This window comes from Microcaecilia unicolor, chromosome 10, assembly GCF_901765095.1.
Source record: "Microcaecilia unicolor chromosome 10, aMicUni1.1, whole genome shotgun sequence".
NCBI lineage: Eukaryota > Metazoa > Chordata > Amphibia > Gymnophiona > Siphonopidae > Microcaecilia > Microcaecilia unicolor.
The window spans coordinates 61,133,917-61,153,794 of NC_044040.1; the positions used below are offsets into that span (position 1 = coordinate 61,133,917).

Here is a 19,878-nt window from a genome sequence, read left to right on the forward strand (position 1 = left end):
GAGAGTCAGTGAGCTTCAGGCTTTAGTTGCGGATCCACCTTACATGAAATTTCATCATAACAGAGTGGTTCTCCCCACATACCCTAAGTTCCTGCCTAAGGCAGTGTCAGAGTTCCATCTAAATCAGTCTATCATCCTTCCAGCATTCTTTCCCAAACCTCATGCCCATCCCGGCGAAAGCACACTGCACACTTTGGACTGCAAGTGAACATTGGCCTTTTCCCTAGAGCAGACTAGGCCCTATAGACAGTCTACCTAGCTGTTTCTAATTTCCTGATTTGGAACAATTCTCTTAGACTGATAACAAACCAGTTAATTGGCCTTCATGGCAAAAATATAAAATTTTGGTTTATTAATCTATTGCTCTGCAATCATGAATTTAAAACATTTATGAAATCCAACAAGAATTTAACTTGCCAGATTCTCAATGTTTTAATTGGTTCTGTCTCAAATGCTCAGTTATAAACTACTACTACTACTACTTATCATTTCTAAAGTGCTACTAGACGTACGCAGCGCAGTACACTTGAACATGAAGAGACAGTCCCTGCTCAACAGAGCTTACAATCTATTAAAAGAAATCTCAGATGATTGGTTTCTTCAATCACACAAAAGTGTGTCTCCTCAACCCATATTGTTGCATTATTTTACAGATTTTTCTAACATCAGTCTAAGAATTATAATTCACAATCTCAGAAAGGTTGGGAAAATGAAATCAGAGAACGTTTAGATGATAAATGATGGTCTGATTTTTGGCTTTATGGTCGTAGGCCATCTGTTTCCTCTTCTGAAACACAATCCTTATTTTTTCTCTAACACCATTCGCACTGAGCACCCATTAAATCACTGAAAAGTAGTATTTCAATGACCTCTGCTGGTCCTGCAAAACTAAGGGCCCTTTTACTAAGCTGCGCTGTAGGCACACAAAATTTTTAGCATGCGCTAATGATAGAGACACCCATTATATTCTTATGGGTGTCTCTAGCATTAGTGCGTGCTAATTTTTAGCATGCACTAAAACATTTGCGTGCCTACAGTGCGGCTTAGTAAACAGGGCCCTAAATCAGGCACTCTCAAGCATCTACTATTTGATTGTAATTCAGTTCAAACTTTTTGGACAGATATTTGGTCAACAATTCTTGAAGTGTTACATTTTAATGAAGCCCTTTCCTTCAAACTTATTATTTGGAAACCTCTTTTTCTAGAGTCCTCGTCTGAAAATGATGCATCTCTATGTGATTTTATGCTTTCAGTTGCCTTAAAAATAATAATTCAAAATTGGACGGATAACTCTAATCTTTCTAGTTTTCTTTGGTGTAACTCTTTGGCCCTGATGCACAAAACTTAACGAGCCAGCAACGTGCTTTGTATACCAGTTCTAATCGGTTTAGCAAGCAAGGAGTAAAATGAGACATGCACAAAAGGGTTCTCCAAGCTCTTTTCCTATCACGGTAGCAGCTAACAAAAACAGAATGCAAAGCTATTATAATAAGCTAATTACTATACAAATGTGCATGCAAAGCGATGCACAGCTGTTTTCTGACCCGATGAACAGAAGCAACCCTTACCTTTACCGTTGGAAATTTACTGGAGGTATGGATCTGTCGGTCCTGACAGTTTATGCAAGTACTGCCACAGATCCATACTGGTGCTCCTGGAAAACGCCAACACACAAGAGAAATGAGAGAAGTGATTCAGAAAAAAAGATGCTGCTTTGCTTCTCTCTCCCCTCTTCTTCTCTGTTTTCTCTCCCTGTGGATTGCATTGCTCTGGGCTCTTAAAAGAGGCAGAGCAATTGGAACAGTATGGGAAGAACTCCCGCCATGTGAGGAGAGAGCCGTGAGCTTCCTCTCTTTTGCACGTACGCCTGCTTCCTTCTAGCTGGGCACCAGGGTGGGCCAGTGATTGCCCGCTGCCATAACAATGGCAGGTAGTATTTGGAAAGATAATACTCCACGTGTCCTCCTTTGCATTGATGTGTAAGGATAGGCAGTGGCTCCTTTTCTGATCACCAGTTGCTGCAGGACACAAAAAATTAAACAGAGGATTGCTCAACTCCTGAGTAATGTTCGTATGGCTCGTTTAGAAGCCCCCATAGTGTCCCACTGGCTTGACCTAAAACACGGAGTGCAGGATCTCCGTTTTGTTGTTCTAGATACTGTACGAGTAGAAAGAGGTGGTAATATTCCTTCTATATTATTAAAGAGGGAACAGCATCTTATATATTATTGCAATACTGTGGCCCCTGGCGGGTTAAATAAAGAAATCGAATGGCTTAATATGTGATCACATAGTAAAATCTTTGAAGCCAGTTGTACGCATGAGCGGAGAGGATCAGGGTTGTTTTTTCATCTGCTCACTAGTATTTAAACCCCCTAGGATCCCGTAGCTAGCTATGCGCAGGAGTGAGCGCCGTAGTGACGTTTGCACTTCGGCATCGCTGGAGTTGAGTTCCCAAATGCCTACAGGAGCCAGTAAGAGTGTTGTGTATTATGTTTTTGGAAGATTTTGAACGAATGGTGTGGGTACTTTGTGGGTTATAACTCATAGTCATTTTGTTTAGAACAAGACCCCTGAAGACGCTGGTTTCAGCGAAACGTGATCATGTCGGGTCCAGGTTCCATGGTGTATCAACTTCTTGTATGAGATAAAGCTACATGGAAGAGTTTGTTTGTATGGTAGCAGATTGAATCACTAATTTGGAAACAGTGAATTCAGCTACGGATGGATACAAGCATCTATTAAAAGCTGACGATTCAAAGTATACCCTACTTCGTCAACCTTAAGAGTTTTTTCTGTGGATAAATAATCAAAGTATATAATAAGAACCTCGAAGATTGGTGAAGATGTGAAGGAATAGAAATGAAGAAATAGATACATAGACATGCATTAGAGGTTCACTGAGTAATAAGATTGTCCAATGCTGTGAAATACAAAATCTTGTTTAGCAACAGTCAATTTTAATTGGATTAGGCAGTCTATGGTTCAGGGACGTAGCCAGACACCCAATTTTGGGTGGGCCTGGGCCCAAGATGGGTGGGCAGAAGAACCTCGCCCCATCCCACATGTGATTTGGTCTCTCCTTCTCTCGCCTGCATGCCATCTGGTCTCTCAAACATCCCCCCTCTCCTGTATACCTTTTAAATAGTAGATTTTCACCAGCAGCGAGCAGCAACTAATACACACTGCTCATGTTGGCCCCACATCCTTCCCTCTGATGCAACTTCCTGTTTCCGCCTAGGCAGAAATACATCAGAGGGAAGGCTGTGGGGCCGGTGTGAGCAGTATGTATGTCACTGCCCACTGCAGGTGAAGATCTGCTACTTACAAGGTATGCAGGGGGGACACTTGTTGGGAGTTTTCAGCTGGTGGGGCTTGGGGATCCCTGCCAGCCACATCACAGGTATGCTGTTACTGGGTGGGCCTGAACCCAAAACACCCAAGCCCACCCTTGGCTACGCCACTGCTATGGTTATAATAAATTTGTATATATTTGGTGTGAATGAGAGAGAATGATTGTGTATGGGAGTTAGTATGAAATGTTAATGATTATGCGTTAAAAGATTTTTTCTAAATAAAGATTAAAGAAAATTTGATATTCAACGGTTGTTGGTATTGGCATTTGTAGTAAAGATACAACCAGTTAGATTGTATTAACCTTGATTAATGTAGTGTTAAAAATATTTTAGAGAGCTCTTATGTTTAGATTCTTCTTCCTTTCTGGTTACTTCTAGAATTATTTTTCATTTCATGAGTTCTATCAAGTGGTTGAGAAGTGGGGAAATCCAAAAGGATTAAATTTGACTACTTGTTTGGATACATCAATAGAGGAGGCATCTATAAGAGTTACTTTTGTGACTACCTTTATCCTTGCTTCAGATATAGACAAAATATTGAACCTTTTCTTTTCAACTAGGGTGCATATTTTTTCTGAGCATAAAGTGTATATACCAGACATTTGTCCCCAGATTCTATAAATGGCGACTAAAGGTGCGTGCAAAAATTTGGCACTAATTATAATTTATGCATGCAAATTTCTAAGCATATTCAGTAAAGTAGTGTACGTAAATTCTAATGCATTGATCGCAAAAAGGGGCATGGCCATGGGAGGGGCATGGGCGGGTCATGGACGTTCCTAGAAATTACTTGCACTGTTATAGAATATGCCTGATCCATTCCTAAGTTAGGGGTGGGCATTTACATCAGGTTTTTGTGGGCGTAAATGATCGTGCCTAAATTTAGTCATGGATGCAGCCGCTATGCGTATTCTATAAACAGCACCTAATATTAGGCACAGTTAACTAGGGGTCCTTTTAGCAAAGGGCATTAAGCCCTAATCCCCAGATTCTATATAGCACGCTTAGTGCTCTGTGCTGAAATCCAAGCATATTCTATAACAACGTGAGTAATTTAATTGGCGTTGTTAACAAGCAATAATGAGCATTAATTGACTAATTAAAATTTACACACGTAAACGTTAAGTGTATTCTGTAATGCACAGCACCTACATTTTAATGTGCACAGGCAAAAAGGGGCGTGGTTATAGGTAGGGAAATGAGCATTTCGTGGGCGTTCCAAAATTTATGCACACTGTTATAGAATACGGCCCTCTGCACCAAAATCTACGTGCTGGGATTTACGCCATGTTTTCATTGGTGTAAATGGAGGCATATAGATGTAGGTGCTATGGTGTCAACTATTGTATTCTATATACCTCATCTAATCTAGGTGCTGTTTATAGAATACGCTTAGCCAGAAATGTTTTACTTGTGGATTTTTTAGGCTCCATATATAGAATTCTCCCTTAATGTGCAGTTTATGCTCACCAACAGGCTATCACGGAATACATAGTAACCAGGGGCGTATCTGAGGTTCGGCGGTAGGGGGGGCAGGGGCTAGAGTGAGGGGGCACATTATAACGCCCCTCCCCCACCGCCGTTAACCCTCCCCCGCCTACCGCCAACCCTTTCCCCGCCTACCACGGTCACCTACCCCCCGAGGTCCGCTCCTGCCGGTTTTTTTAAATATTACTTCAGCTGGCGGGGGGCCCCAACCCCCGCCAGCCCAGCCAAGGTCTTTAACTTCTTCATCCTTCCTCGTGCTGTTCCTGCAATGCATCCTTCCAGTTGGACGGAGTTTGACGTCGCAGCACGTTGACGTCCTGCACGTACATAAATATAGGGGGAAAATGCCCTGCATCTGCCCTGCATTTACCACACAAGACAGACTGCTAACGCATGACACCACATTTCCTGGAGTGACAGTTCAGGACTAATCACCCTAACTGCCAGTGCAGCTGGGCCCAGTCAAAATTAAGTAAAGCACTTGGGCTGAATGTGGGTCGTTGGGTTTGTGCTGGGGTCTGATCTCGGGGGAGAGGGGGGAATCAGGGCTTTATCACAGCACTACTGGACTGCTAGTAGCACAGCTACACTTTTCACCTTCTGTTGAAATTGCGGTAAGTTCAGCTGCGCTATTGGCAATTGACAGCTTGAGTGGGTACTGACCCATGTGTTCACTGTCACAACTGGCCACTCTTCCACTTGCCCATGTAATGCCCATCCCCTGCCCACTCCCTTGTTAGGCAACTAATGCAGGATTTTTACCACAGTGGCTGCTTTTTTAGCACAGGACAGTCTACTGTGTCATGTGCCCTGTCTTTGCAAGTATGGGCACCGGAGGATCAGACGGCCATCTTGGATTTGGGCTTATTCCAGGTTTTGGCGACCATCTTAGAAGAGGGTCTATTAAGCCAGGGCAGCCATCTTGGAGTGTGGCAGCTTCAGGAAGGAAGCCCTTATTTGATCGTAGGGTGTATCTGATGTGGGCTGCCATCTTGTTTTCAGCTGTGCTTGGTTGAGCCTAATTCCTTCTCTATTTAAGGCTCTGCCCTCAGTCCATCTGTGATTCGGCTTCTACTCAGTTCGCTGGATAGTTGCAGTGCTTCTGGATCTACTTCTGACTGATGCCTGGTACTGACTGCTGCCTGTTCCTGGACCTGTTGTTGACTGCTGCCTGGTACTGACCGCTGCCTGTTCCTGGACCTGCTCTTGACCGCTGCCTGGTACTGACCTCTGCCTGTCTCTGGACCTGCTTTTGACCGCTGCCTGGTACTATCTTTGCCTTGCCCTAGGTTTTGCTGTTATCTGCTGCCAGGTCTAACCCTGTGGACTTTGTGCTGGACTTTGTTCTCTCTGTAGCTGGCGACTCGCACTCAGGAGCTCAACTCCTGGGGAACGGTGGGAGGCACAGGGAGGACTCAGGGTTTTGGCCGACAGCCCGGTGAGGGATTTCCTTCATCGAGTACAAGGGCTCACCTCTCCTTGGAAATACATTACAGAAGCCGAAGCCATTCAAGATTGGCCACGACCACAGGGATTGCGAGCGCTCCAATGGTTCTTGGGGTTCGCTAACTATTACAGACAATTTATACACCGATACTCAGTAGTGGCAGCTCCCCTGACCACCTTAACCAAGAAAGGCGCTAATGTTCGGAATTGGTCTCCGCAAGCCATCGAAGCTTTTGAACTCCTCAAGAAAGCTTTTCTTTCCGCACCGGTTCTCCATAGTCCTGATCCCCAGCGACCCTTTATTTTGGAAGTGGATGCCTCAGCCATGGGAGCGTGGGCGATTTTGTCACAGACTTCGGAGGCAGGAAAGCGGCATCCATGCTTCTTCTTTTCCAAGAAATTCACAGCAGCCGAACGGAATTATACTGTTGGAGATCGGGAACTGTTAGCCCTCAAGTTAGCCTTGGAAGAATGGTGATACCTTTTGGAGGGAGCAGTGCATCCGATTTCCGTCATTACCGACCACAAGAACCTACTGTACTTGCAGGACGCTAAGAGACTTAACCCCCGGCAAGCCCGATGATCTCTGTTTTTCACTCCGTTCAATTTTCGCCTCAGCTTTCATCCTGCAGAGAAAAATGTCCAGGCGGATGCATTGTCCCGAGCCTTCAACCCACCAGAAGAAGTCGAGGAATGTCATCCTATGCTTGACCCGGCTTGCATTGCCGCGACTACTCTCACGACTCCGGGAGCTTCCAGGATTTCAGTGACTCCACGGTTCCGCAAGAAAATACTTAGATGGGGACATGCTTCCACGATCGCTGGGCATCAAGGATATCATAAGACATTACATCTCATTTCTCGCTTTTATCGCTGGCCCCGCATGGCCCAGGATGTCCGGCAGTTTGTCACTACCTGCCCCACTTGTGCCCAACACAAGAGACCTATGGGGAAGCCCTGGGGGTTGCTTCAACCATTGCCGGTGCCGCAAGCTCCATGGCAGGAACTGTCAATGGACTTCATTACTGAGTTACCACCCTCCCAGGGGTATACAGTCATTTGGGTGGTGATCGACCGCTTTTCTCGCATGGCCCACTTTGTTCCCCTGAAGGGACTTCCATCAGCGGCAGTTCTTGCCCAACAGTTCATTCTCCATATCTTTGGCCTACATGGATTGCCACTCCGCATTATCAGCGACCGAGGCCCACAATTCACCTCTAGATTTTGGAGGGCCCTGTGTTCCAGCTTTGGTATCACAACACAATTCTCCTCGGCATACCATCCCGAGACCAATGGCATGGTAGAGCGAACAAATCAAACCCTGAAGTTATACCTCCGGATGCATGTCAATGCGCGACAGGATGATTGGGTTTCTTTATTACCATGGGCGGAATTTACTTATAATAATAGCCTCCATTCAGCAGCGCACAACATCTCCGTTTTTTGCAGCCTATGGTTGGCACCCATGATTGCCTCTTCCCATGCCACAAGCACCAGAGGCAGTTCCTGTCTCTGCTCCACCTCAGCTGTACAGAACCTTGACCGACCTCCACAAAGTATGGAAGGACATACAGTCTCACCTTCATCAGGCCTCAGAGACTTACCGGAGGTTTGCCGATCGCAAGAGGCAATCCGCCCCTCAGTTGGCACCAGGTCAACGGGTTTGACTCAATATTCAATATCTCAAGCTCAGACTGCCTTCCTTCAAATTTGCGCCAAGATTCACTGGGCCGTTTACCATCACGGAGCGCATAGGAGCAGTTACTTATAGACTCCGTTTGCTATCCCATTTCAAAATACATAATGCATTTCATGTCTCCTTACTCAAACCTTTTGTCTCGTCTAAGTGGCATCCTAAGCCCAAGGTGAGTCCTGTCCTGGATGTGTCCTCGGAACCAGAGTTCGAGGTTCAAGACATCCTGGATTCCAAATTAAGGAATGGACGTCTATACTATCTCTTGGCATGGAAGCACTACGGCCCTGAAGATAATTCCTGGGAACCTGCTAGTCAGATTCACGCTCCCCAGTTGCTCCGCGACTTCCATGCCCACCATCCTTCTAAACCAGGTCCAAGGTAGAGAGGGAGGCCTTTAGGGGAGGATACTCTCATGTTCCCTGTCTTTGCAAGTATGGGCACCGGAGGATCAGACGGCCATCTTGGATTTGGGCTTATTCCAGGTTTTGGCGACCATCTTAGATGAGGGTCTATTAAGCCAGGGCAGCCATCTTGGAGTGTGGCAGCTTCAGGAAGGAAGCCCTTATTTGGTCGTAGGGTGTATCTGATGGGGGCTGCCATCTTGTTTTCAGCTGTGCTTGGTTGAGCCTAATTCCTTCTCTATTTAAGGCTCTGCCCTCAGTCCATCTGTGCTCCGGCTTCTACTCAGTTCGCTGGATAGTTGCAGTGCTTCTGGATCGACTTCTGACTGATGCCTGGTACTGACCGCTGCCTGTTCCTGGACCTGCTCTTGACCGCTGCCTGGTACTGACCTCTGCCTTTCTCTGGACCTGCTTTTGACCGCTGCCTGGTACTGACCTCTGCCTTGCCCTGGGTTTTGCTGTTATCTGCTGCCGGGTCTAACCCTGTGGACTTTGTGCTGGACTTAGTTCTCTCTGTAGCTGGCTACTCGCACTCAGGAGCTCAACTCCTGGGGAACGGTGGGAGGCACAGGGAGGACTCAGGGTTTTGGCCGACAGCCCGGTGAGGGATTTCCTTCATTGAGTACAAGGGCTCACCTCTCCTTGGAAATACATTACATACTGCATGATAAACCCTACCTTAGCAGCTTAACACAGCTTAGTAAAGGGCCCCGTAGTTTACTAAGCTTATTTGCCAACACTACAGCAAGATTTGAAAAATCAGCTTTAATTCCTGAATATTGATACATTATCATTAGGCATTACTAGAAATCTCTTTATTGTGCTCTATTTGTGGAAGAATTTAAAATGTATTTAGCATGTCTTTTTGTCATTGTGTCCATATGATGACAAGTTGCAGAAAGGAGAGTCCTTAACCTGTTATCAATATACTATTTTCATGTAAAACATATTTAATTTTACATCTCCTGCAAAACAAATGTAAAGTTTAATTTTATTGGTCTGACTTAAGTATACTATGCACTAAGCTCTGCTAAATTTACAAGGTTAGCACAGATGGCTTTCCAGTTTTAACACACATGCTAAAAGGGATGGAGGAGTGGCCTAGTGGTTAGAGCACCTGTCTTGACATCTAGAGGTGGCCAGTTCAAATCCCACTGCTGCTACTCATGATCTTAGGCAAGTCACCTAACCCTCCATTGCCTCAGGTGCAAACCTACATTGTGAGATCTCCAGGGACAGAGAAACATCTAGTTTACTTGAATGTAATTCACTTTGAGCTACTACAGAAAAGGTGTGAGCAAAATCCAAATAAATAAATAAAAAGTGCTCATTAGTTAGATACATAGTACATAATGAAAATGTCTGTGCTAACACATTAGTGCATGCTAAGGACTAATAGGATTTTAGTGTACTTTTTTATTTATTAGGATTTATTTACCACCTTAAAGGAATTCACTCAAGGCAGTGTACAGTAAGAATAGATCAAACATAAGCAATAAGCAATTACAGCAGTAAAAATATTCAAATAACAATACAACATATGGCATGTGTCTTGTCTCTTGTGATGGTGAGCCCTTAGGTCCCCTAGGCCAAAAGACCTCAGCGGACAGCCGTGCAACCCCGAATCTTCACCCGCGGCGGCCGCCGTTCACCAAGGGTTGAGCCCCCAGCTGCAGGCGGCCAGCAGGACTGCTGGAACCGCGGGGTTGACGGTTGGCCTGGCCGGCAGTTAGCAAACACAGTCTATGGATGGTGGCTAGCAAGGGCGGCTAGTCCTCCGTGGATAACAATCACAATCTTAGTATAGTGGCTAGCAAGGGCGGCTAGTCCTCCGTGGGTAGCAATCACAGTCTCAGTATAGTGGCTAGCAAGGGCGGCTAGTCCTCCGTGGGTAGCAATCACAGTCTCAGTATAGTGGCTAGCAAGGGCGGCTAGTCCTCCAACACGAACCCCCTGGACTTGCTTCGGGAACAAAAACCGGAAGCAATCAGGTCCTCTGGTCTCCGAGTTTAAATATCGCGCCCCCCCCCCCCCCCCCCCCGGGAAGGGAACCAACCAACCCGGCCACGGAAGGCAGTGGAGCTCCCGGATTGGCCGGCCCGCCCTCCAGGCGGAGTCATCGTCCCGGTGCGCCAATCCGGCACGAGGTAGGAGGAGCTCCTGCATCGGTCAGCCTCGGGCCACGAGAAGCGTCGGCACCGGCGGCGCCATCTTGGCCGGCGTTCGCTCCATTCCCCGAGGCCGGCGTTCGCTCCAGCAGGTCGCCGGCCTCGGCCCGACCTGCGGCAGCGCCGGCTCTTCCGGAGGCCCTCTCCCGCAGTCCCGGACGCCGTGAAGGTCGCTGGCGATCGCTCCCCACCGCGGGAGCGCAGGTATGGACGCGGGACGGGACAGCATGGTATACTACTTACAATGTCAACACAATACATAATAAAACATTTTAATTGATAGTGAAGGGTAAAGCAAAATTTATGTATTTATTTGTGACATTTATATCCCACATTATCCCAAACAAGTTTGAAAATGTAACATATATATAGGTAAGAGAGTAAGAAGAGTTAGAAAGTAAGGTGATTGATTTAAAGAAGGTTGCACATTAGGTCATAGAGATGGTTAAATATTATTTCAACTACTGTAGGAGTGGATAAACGTTTCCTGCTGCAGTATGTGCAGCCCGAGTCACTCCTTGTTTGTGAGACTAACAAGTTAGTTACTTCTTCCATTAAAGGCCTGGTTGAAGAACATTGCATTGTAGTAATCCAGTCTTGATGTTATCATGGCATGCATAACTGGGATAATATTTACCTTCTCAATGTACGGAGAGAGGCAGCGTAGCTGTCGCAAATAGTAGAAGCAGCTCTTGAAGGTTGCTTGGATTTGGTGAATCAGAGTAAGTGTTGAATCTAACTGTGTTCCAAGGTTCCTGACTTGTGATTTGAGAGGGAGTTCGTACTTCTGAAAAGGGATTTTGATGTTAGGTATGTATTCACTTGTGTTAGGGACCCAGAGAAGTTATGCTATGTTTTATGTAGGGGTGCATAAATGTGTCTGCCTATGTGCTATGTAGTACCACCTGTTTTAACCCTGCTAAATTTTGTCCAGGCAACAGATTATTGTACAAAAGACTTAACATACTCTCTCCTTAGTTAAATTTTGAAATAGATGGGTTTTTTTTCTATTTTTAAACAAATTTCTATAGAGTGTGGGGGTGAGGGGATATTTAAATGATAAGGATTGTCTAGCTAACTCCACAGGATAGCTAGACAATCCCTTTGAATATTGATATAATGATTAAATGTAAAGGAAAATGTTAATAGTTACGTAAAATTATAGGATGTAGAAAAGACAATAATACTTGTTGAACATTCCAGTATTTAGTCTATTACTACTACTACTACTACTTATCATTTCTATAGCACTACTAGACGTACGCAGCGCTGTACACTTGAACATGTAGAGACAGTCCCTACTCGACAGAGCTTACAATCTAATTAGGACAGACAAACAGGACAAACAAGTGATAAGGGAATATTAAAGTGAGGATGATAAAATAAGGGTTCTGAACAAGTGAATAAGGGTTAGGAGTTAAAAGCAGCATCAAAAAGGTAGGCTTTTAGCTTAGATTTGAAGACGGCCAGAGATGGAGCTTGACATACTGGCTCAGGAAGTCTATTCCAGGCATATGGTGCAGCAAGATAAAAGGAGCAGAGTCTGGAGTTAGCAGTGGAGAAGAAGGGTGCAGATAAGAGAGATTTACCCAGTGAACGGAGTTCCTGGGGAGGAATGTAGGGAGAGATGAGAGTGGAGAGGTACTGAGGAGCTGCAGACTGAATGCACTTATAGGTCAATAAGAGGAGTTTGAACTGTATGCGGAAACGGATAGGAAGCCAGTAAAGTGACTTGAGGAGAGGACTAATATGAGCACAACAACACTGGCGGAATATTAGTCGTGCAGCAGAATTTTGAACAGATTGAAGAGGAGAGAGATGGCTAAGTGGGAGACCTGTGAGAAGCAATAGTCTAAGCGAGAGGTGATAAGAGTGTGGATGAGGGTTCTGGTAGTGTGCTCAGAAAGGAAAGGGCGAATTTTGGTGATATTATAGAGAAAGAAATGACAGGTTTTAGCAGTCTGCTGAATATGTGCAGAGAAGGAGAGGGAGGAGTCGAAGATGACCCCAAGGTTACGAGCTGATGAGACAGGAAAGATGAGAGTGTTATCCACAGAGATAGAGAATGGGGGACGAGCAGAGGTTGGTTTAGGGGAAAAGATAAGAAGCTCAGTCTTGGTCATGTTTAGTTTCAGATGGCGCTGAGACATCCAGACAGCAATGTCAAACAGGCAGGATGACACTTTGGCCTGGATTTCGGCTGAGATTTCTGGTGTGGAGAGGTAGATCTGGGAGTCATCAGCATAAAGATGATACTGAAAACCATGGGATGAGATCAGAGTACCAAGAGAAGAAGTATAAATGGAGAAAAGAAGAGGTCCCAGGACAGATCCCTGAGGTGCACCAACTGACAGTGGGATAGAGGTAGAGGAGGATCCACTATAGTATACACTAAAGGTATGCTGGGAGAGATAAGAAGAAAACCATGAATGAACAGAGCCCTGAAATCCAAGTGAGGACAGCGTATCAAGGAGTAGGCTGTGATCAACAGTGTCAAAAGCAGCAGATAGATCGAGAAGGATGAGGATAGATTAGAGACCTTTGGATCTGGCCAGGAACAGACCATTGGAGACTTTAGCAAGCGCTGTTTCAGTTGAATGAAGGGGGCAAAAGCCAGATTGAAGTAGAATAGCTTGAGATGAAAGAAAGTCAAGGCAATGGTGGTGAACAGCACGTTCAAGTATCTTGGATAGGAAAGGGAGGAGGGAGATGGGGTGATAGTTGGAAGGACAGGTAGGGTCCAATGAAGGTTTTTTAAGGACTGGTGTGACTACGACATGTTTGAAGGCATCAGGAACAGTCGCAGTGGAAAGTGAAAGATTGAGGATATGACAGATAAAAGGGATGACAGTAGGAGAGATAGTGTTAAGTAGATGGGTGGGAATAGGATCAGAGGAACAGGTAGTTAGTTTCGAGGAGGAAATAAGATGTGTAGTTACCTCTTCAGTGATTTCAGAAAAGGAAGAAAAGGAGGCAGGGGTTGGAGGGTTGAGAGAATGGACTAAGGGAAGGAGAGGTGGAGGTGACCTGATTGAGAATTCAAGTTTAATCTTGTGAACCTTATCATGAAAGTACTCAACTAGAGTCTGGGGGGAAAGTGAAGGGGGAGTTGGAGGTGAAGGCACTTTGAGGAGATAGTTCAGTGTGGCAAAGAGACGTCGAGGGTTTGAGCCAAGAGAATTTGTCAACTGGATGTTATAGTCTTGTTTGGCAAGTAAAAGAGCAGACTGGAAGGAGGTCAGCAAGAATTTGAAATGTATGAAGTCAGCATGGGCACGGGAATTCAGCCAAAGGCGTTCGGCAGAGCGGGCACAGGAACATAGGTAGCGGATTCTAGAGTCTATACTTGTAAGTAGAGGGCCCAGATTCCCTTTTCTGTTCATGCTGCTTGTCTTCAAATTTGTTGAGCAGGGCTATATTGCTTGTTGTTCCTAAACAAGGAAAATCATGCACACCTGGGCGGATGCATTCCAACTAAAACTTAACGCAGAAAAAACACAATGTCTTGTACTCGCCTCCCAATATAACACAAAAAAAACTTCTCTACCATAATCACACCATACTGCTCTCTTCCAGTCTCAAAAAACTTGAAAATTCTTGGAGTTACTATTGATCGAAACCTCACTCTCGATACCCACGTGAAGAACACGACGAAAAAGATGTTCCACACCATGTGGAAACTCAGAAGAATAAAACCATTCTTCCCGAGATGCGTCTTCTGCACCCTGGTACAGTCAATGGTAATAAGCCATCTGGATTACTGCAACGCACTATATGCGGGTTGCAAAGAACAGACTATCAAAAAACTCCAAACAGCCCAGAATACTGCCGCCAGACTCATATTTGGAAAATCTAAATATGAAAGTGCAAAACCCCTAAGTGAGAAACTGCACTGGCTCCCACTTAAAGAATGCATTGCGTTCAAGATATGTACGATTGTACACAAAATTATCCATGCAGACGCCCTGATCTACATGCTGGACCTGGTGGACCTACCTTCCAGAAACGCCACAAGAACATCCCGCAAATTTCTCAATCTGAACTTCCCCAGCTGTAAAGGACTAAAATACAAGCTATGCATGCCACTACCTTCTCCTACACGAGCACGCAAATATGGAATGCTCTACCCACAGATCTGAAATCAATTGTCGAAACAAATAACTTTCGCAAATCTCTGAAGACACACTTCTTCAACAAGGCCTACAACAAGAACCAACAGCTTCACTAATTCACTTTCCCAACCCAACCAGTTATGAAAATTCACTTCTACTATCACCCGCCCAATCACTTCCTCTTTCTTCCCTACTTAATCTCTACACACTAGAATTCTAGAATGACAATGTCATAATGTCATAACAAAACTATGTACGCCACATTGAGCCTGCAAATGGGTGGGATAATGTGGGATACAAATGCAATAAATAATAATAATACTATTGAGATAGTAATATGTGATTGCTATCAAGAGAACAATGTAAGTAGTGTTTGTGAAGGGCTTTATATACTACTTTTCTTTTGTATACAGCAAAGTTCTATATGCACCAATATAATGAATATTTATGATAAATTAGCACAAGGAGGATTATTTTCTTCTGTATTTCTTTTAATGTCTGTGCTTTACATACTGTAGTTCATTGCATTGTATATAATTACAGCTTTTCTTGTCAAATTTTGTGTAAATTTAAGATACCATATATTTTAATGCCGTCATCTTCTTTTCTAGCAGTGAACACTACTCACAGCAACTGGAATCTGGACAGTGGGAAAGAATCCAGAAACATATCTGAAAGTGGAAGACTCACATGTCCGCCAGTGCCTCCACGACCCACACAAGCAGGTATAAGGAATTTTAGACAAAACTAGATACAGTGAAATTGATATTCAAAATATTTGTGCTGTTAATCTTGGGAGTTATAATCAATAATCTAAATCCAGACTCCTACATATAATCTCGCGTCAAATATATGTTTATATATCTGCTAGGGGAAAAGCCTCAATCCCGGCGTGTACTCCTTATGTTGTAAAACAACGGAAGGGAGCACCGCCCGATCATCACTGGCTAAAAAACCCCTGTTTTAAGTAACCCGCTTCTATTTTATATGTTTCAAAACAAATCAGATTGATGGTTACTTAGCTTCACTGCTGCAACTTTTCTTAGGCAGTAAACCGGAACACAGTGATTTGAACCCAATCCACGGCCCGACTCGGCCCAAGTTTCGCCTACTTCCTCAGGGTCCGTGGGTCAATCTACTGCATCTAATAAAACATACATCAAATTTGGCGCTTATTTGTACACACAGTCTCACCTCCAACCCCAATCTCATGATTCTTACTTCAATCGGCTCTTTGCGTTCATTAATGTGAACTATTCAAGATGGCGTCCGTATTTATAATAGATGACATCAGACGCTGTGTTCTGGCTCCGCCCAACTACCTGTTGGGCGGGGCTAACTTACGTCAAATTTCTTACTGCTGGAACAAGAGTATCTCGTCTAATTATAACAGTTGTTGAAGAACAGAACCAATCAAAAGAACTGACTCCATTCAATTCGAATGTTTAAACCCTCAGGTTGTAAAGAATGCAAACGATATATCCATTTTTGCTCTTGTTGTAGGAGGACCAATTTTCTGTCTCCTCCCTGTATATCCCACTTGATGTGTTGTAAAATAATGCATCTAAGCATATCAAAAGTATGATTAAATTGGATACAGTGCATAGCTAAAGGGGCGGTCTTCTTTTGTGTATTTATATTACTCTTATGTTCAGTGAGTCTCGTAGTCAATTTTCGTGATGTTTGTCCCACATAGATTTTCTGGCATGGGCATACAATGGCGTACACCACCCATTCCGAACTGCATGTGGTATTGTGATGTAAAACATGTAATTTATTAGTTCTTGGATCTAAGAATTCCTTCGTGTTAATCATTATATCACACATGTTACATTGTCCACAGCTTCTATGTCCCACTATCTGGGAATCCGATATGTACGGTTTTCTAGGGATGGCCAGACAAATATTCAGGGTTTATATTACCCCTGTGCTGAGCAGGTACATTCCTGGAATGCAGTTAAACATTATCCAGTCACAGCTTATCTCCAGCACTAGCCTGGCTCACAGTTTTCACACATGCACAGGGGGTGCAGGCCTCCCTCATGCATGCCCAGTTGTACAAAAATTCAGCATTGTGCAGGGTGGGGGGCAAGTGGATGGCACAGCTGTCAGGCAGCAGGGCTTTCGTTGGTGGGGCTTAGGGACCCCTCCAGTTCAGGTCTGTGATGCGCATCCGAGGGAGGGGAAGAGCAGAGGCGAACAGGGGCGTAGTAAAGGGGCAAGGGGGCCGTCTTCCCCCTCCGCCCCAGGCACTGTCCTCCCTTACTATGCCATTGCAATTAGGCTTTGTAATTTTGTATGTTTTTGTATATGATTATCACCAATAAAAACAGATCTATATAAATAATTCTCACCTCAAACATTCTGAAGCTCACTCTGTGGCAGGGAAACACTGAAGCCCTGCACTGTTGGTAGGCTAGGCTGTCAGCACCACTCACTGTCACTCATGCACCACCCACTGTCACTCGTAGACCCGCCCTCAGCCACGCCCCTTCCACACATAATTCGCAACCCCAACGTTCTAATAAAACTGCAACTTCCGAGGTGGCATAGATCGGAATTTTTCCCCATGAGTGTCTGCCCCGCCCTCTCGTCACAACATGATGACATAGAGGGCGTGGCTATGACACTCAGCGAATCGCATCGCTCAGCCCTACACCCCCCCACGTTGCCACCGCTACCACCCTCCACCACAGATCGCCGCCACTCCCCCCTCCCTCCGTCCAACGTCAGCTGTGTTAAAAAGGAAGCGGGGCACCGCAGGCAGCCATCGCCTGTCACCTCTGTATCCTCTACTCCTCTCATGTCACTGCCCCTGCAGTAAAACCCCGGAGGAGCGCAGCGACATGACAGGTGAGAGCTAGCGCCGGTTCATTTTTTTCAGAAACGGGCCTTTCTTACTAGTCTAACATAAAACGTTTAGGCATTGCTGTATTTAAAAAAGGCACTACTCATATAAAGCAGGACTTTTGCTCCTCGGCAGTTACACCTTCTTTAATTCACACACAGCTCCCAGATAACTTCTCTTTTGGACTTAGGGCTAAAAACAAATTGGGGGGAGGGGATATATTCACCTCTCTGATGTTCAAAGGCACCTCCTTTGGGAGAAAGTTTGACTTTCAGAGGACAGCTCCCTAATTAGCTACTTTAGCCATACTGTATTTTAAAATCCATCACATAAAGATCTAAATGGTAGCACATACACCCATGGGTCAATTTTCAAAATGATGTATATGGATACCGGTGATTAGTATTTGTATAGATCTTTACTCTATGGATAGCAGTGGGATGAATATCTGCCTAACTGCTCTGCCACTATCCATATAGGACTAGGGCAGAGCAGAGCTAGGGTGGAAACCATAAATTAACTGTATAGTGGGAATAGCCATATAGCAACATAGATTATCCACATGGCAGCTGAATATCTCCACTATACAGAAAATGGTCAGTAGTGAAAATATATAGTTAGCACAATTGACTATCTATATGAGGGGCGCTGAATATAAATATATTTTATAAGTACTGCAGCCAGCATTTAGAAATTATACCTATCACAGAATTGAAAATAGACCCTGTACATATTGCATAATCATCACAGTTACATTTCTACACCTCGATTTATATACTGTATTTACAACCCTTTTGTGACATTGCTCTTTTTGAACGTATGCCTATGTGAAATGGCTCTCTGTTGTGCATTGTGCTATTTCTACATACATCTTCCATGAATTATGATGCTTATTTTTGAAGAACTATTCATGTTTTAGACATGCAGAAACTGGCATTTAGATGTGTACATTGCATACATATCTAAATCCCAGTTTTAAAAAGCTGGGATATATATGTCTAAAGCACAAAAAGATGCATTTGGCAAAGGGATGTGGTCGGCATGTTATGAGCAGAATTAGGGCAGGACTAAAAAATAAACCCGCCTAGTATTCAAAGCAAACCAGGAGAGGCACTTATCTGGGCAATGCTGCTGAATATTGGCACAAAACAACCATGTCAGAAGCAAGTAGGTCAGGGGTGGTAGATGGGGTGGAATTGGGTAGGAGCATGCATTTACTTAGGTACTGGCAATATTCAGTGCCAGCACCCACATAGCTAACTTAGCGAATTCACCCAGATAGCTATGTGGGCCTCAGCACTGGATATTGACCAGAACCTGCATAACAAATGGTCTCATGCCTTTCCATTCCCTCCCCCCAACCTCAGTGAGGTCTATAGCCCCCCCCAACCCTTCCCCCAATGAGACAACCTACAGATCCATATCCTCTCCCATCTTTACCTCTCATCTCCCACTCAGGATACATAGTAACATAGTAGATGACGGCAGAAAAAGACCTGCACGGTCCATCCAGTCTGCCCAACAAGATAACTCATATTTGCTACTTTTTGTGTATACCCTACTTTGATTTGTACCTGTGCTCTTAAGGGCACAGACCGTATAAGTCTGCCCAGCACTATCCCCGCCTCCAAACCACCAGCCCCGCCTCTCAACCACCAGCTGTGGCACAGACCATATAAGTCTGCCAAGCACTATCCCCACTTCCCACCACCGGCTCTGGCACAGACCGTATAAGTCTGCCCAGCACTATCCCCGCCTCCCAACCACCAGCCCCGCCTCCCGATTTTGACTAAGCTCCTGAGGATCCATTCCTTCGGCACAGGATTCCTTTATGCTTATCCCACGCATGTTTGAATTCCGTTACAGTTTTCATTTCCACCACCTCCCGCGGGAGGGCATTCCAAGCATCCACTACTCTCTCCGTGAAAAAATACTTACTGACATTTTTCTTGAGTCTGCCCCCCTTCAATCTCATTTCATGTCCTCTCATTCTACCATCTTCCCATCTCTGGAAAAGGTTCGTTTGCAGATTAATACCTTTCAAATATTTGAACGTCTATATCATATCACCCCTGTTTCTCCTTTCCTCCAGAGTATACATGTTTAGTTCAGCAAGTCTCTCCTCATACGTCTTGTAACGCAAATCCCATACCATTCTCGTAGCTTTTCTTTGCACCGCTTCAATTCTTTTTACATCCTTAACAAGATAGGCTCCCTCCGGGCCTACCTGAAGTTCCTAGTGGTCCAGTGGGATGATGGGGCAGGAGCAAACTTCACTCATTCCCACCACCCACCTGGACCACAAGGGACTTCAGGAAAGCATGGGGTGCTATCCTGAGTAGGGGGGACTATGGACCTTTGGG

At 44.8% G+C, this 19,878-nt stretch overlaps 1 protein-coding gene across 1 annotated transcript in view; it reads left to right on the top strand.

Moving 5' to 3' along the window:
• The window catches only part of DOCK4 (dedicator of cytokinesis 4), a 798,954-nt gene that overhangs the window by 764,799 nt on the left and 14,277 nt on the right, over positions 1–19,878 (top strand). The window contains 1 exon segment of the mRNA XM_030215964.1: positions 15,279–15,392. Coding sequence (XP_030071824.1) covers positions 15,279–15,392 — 114 coding nt within the window.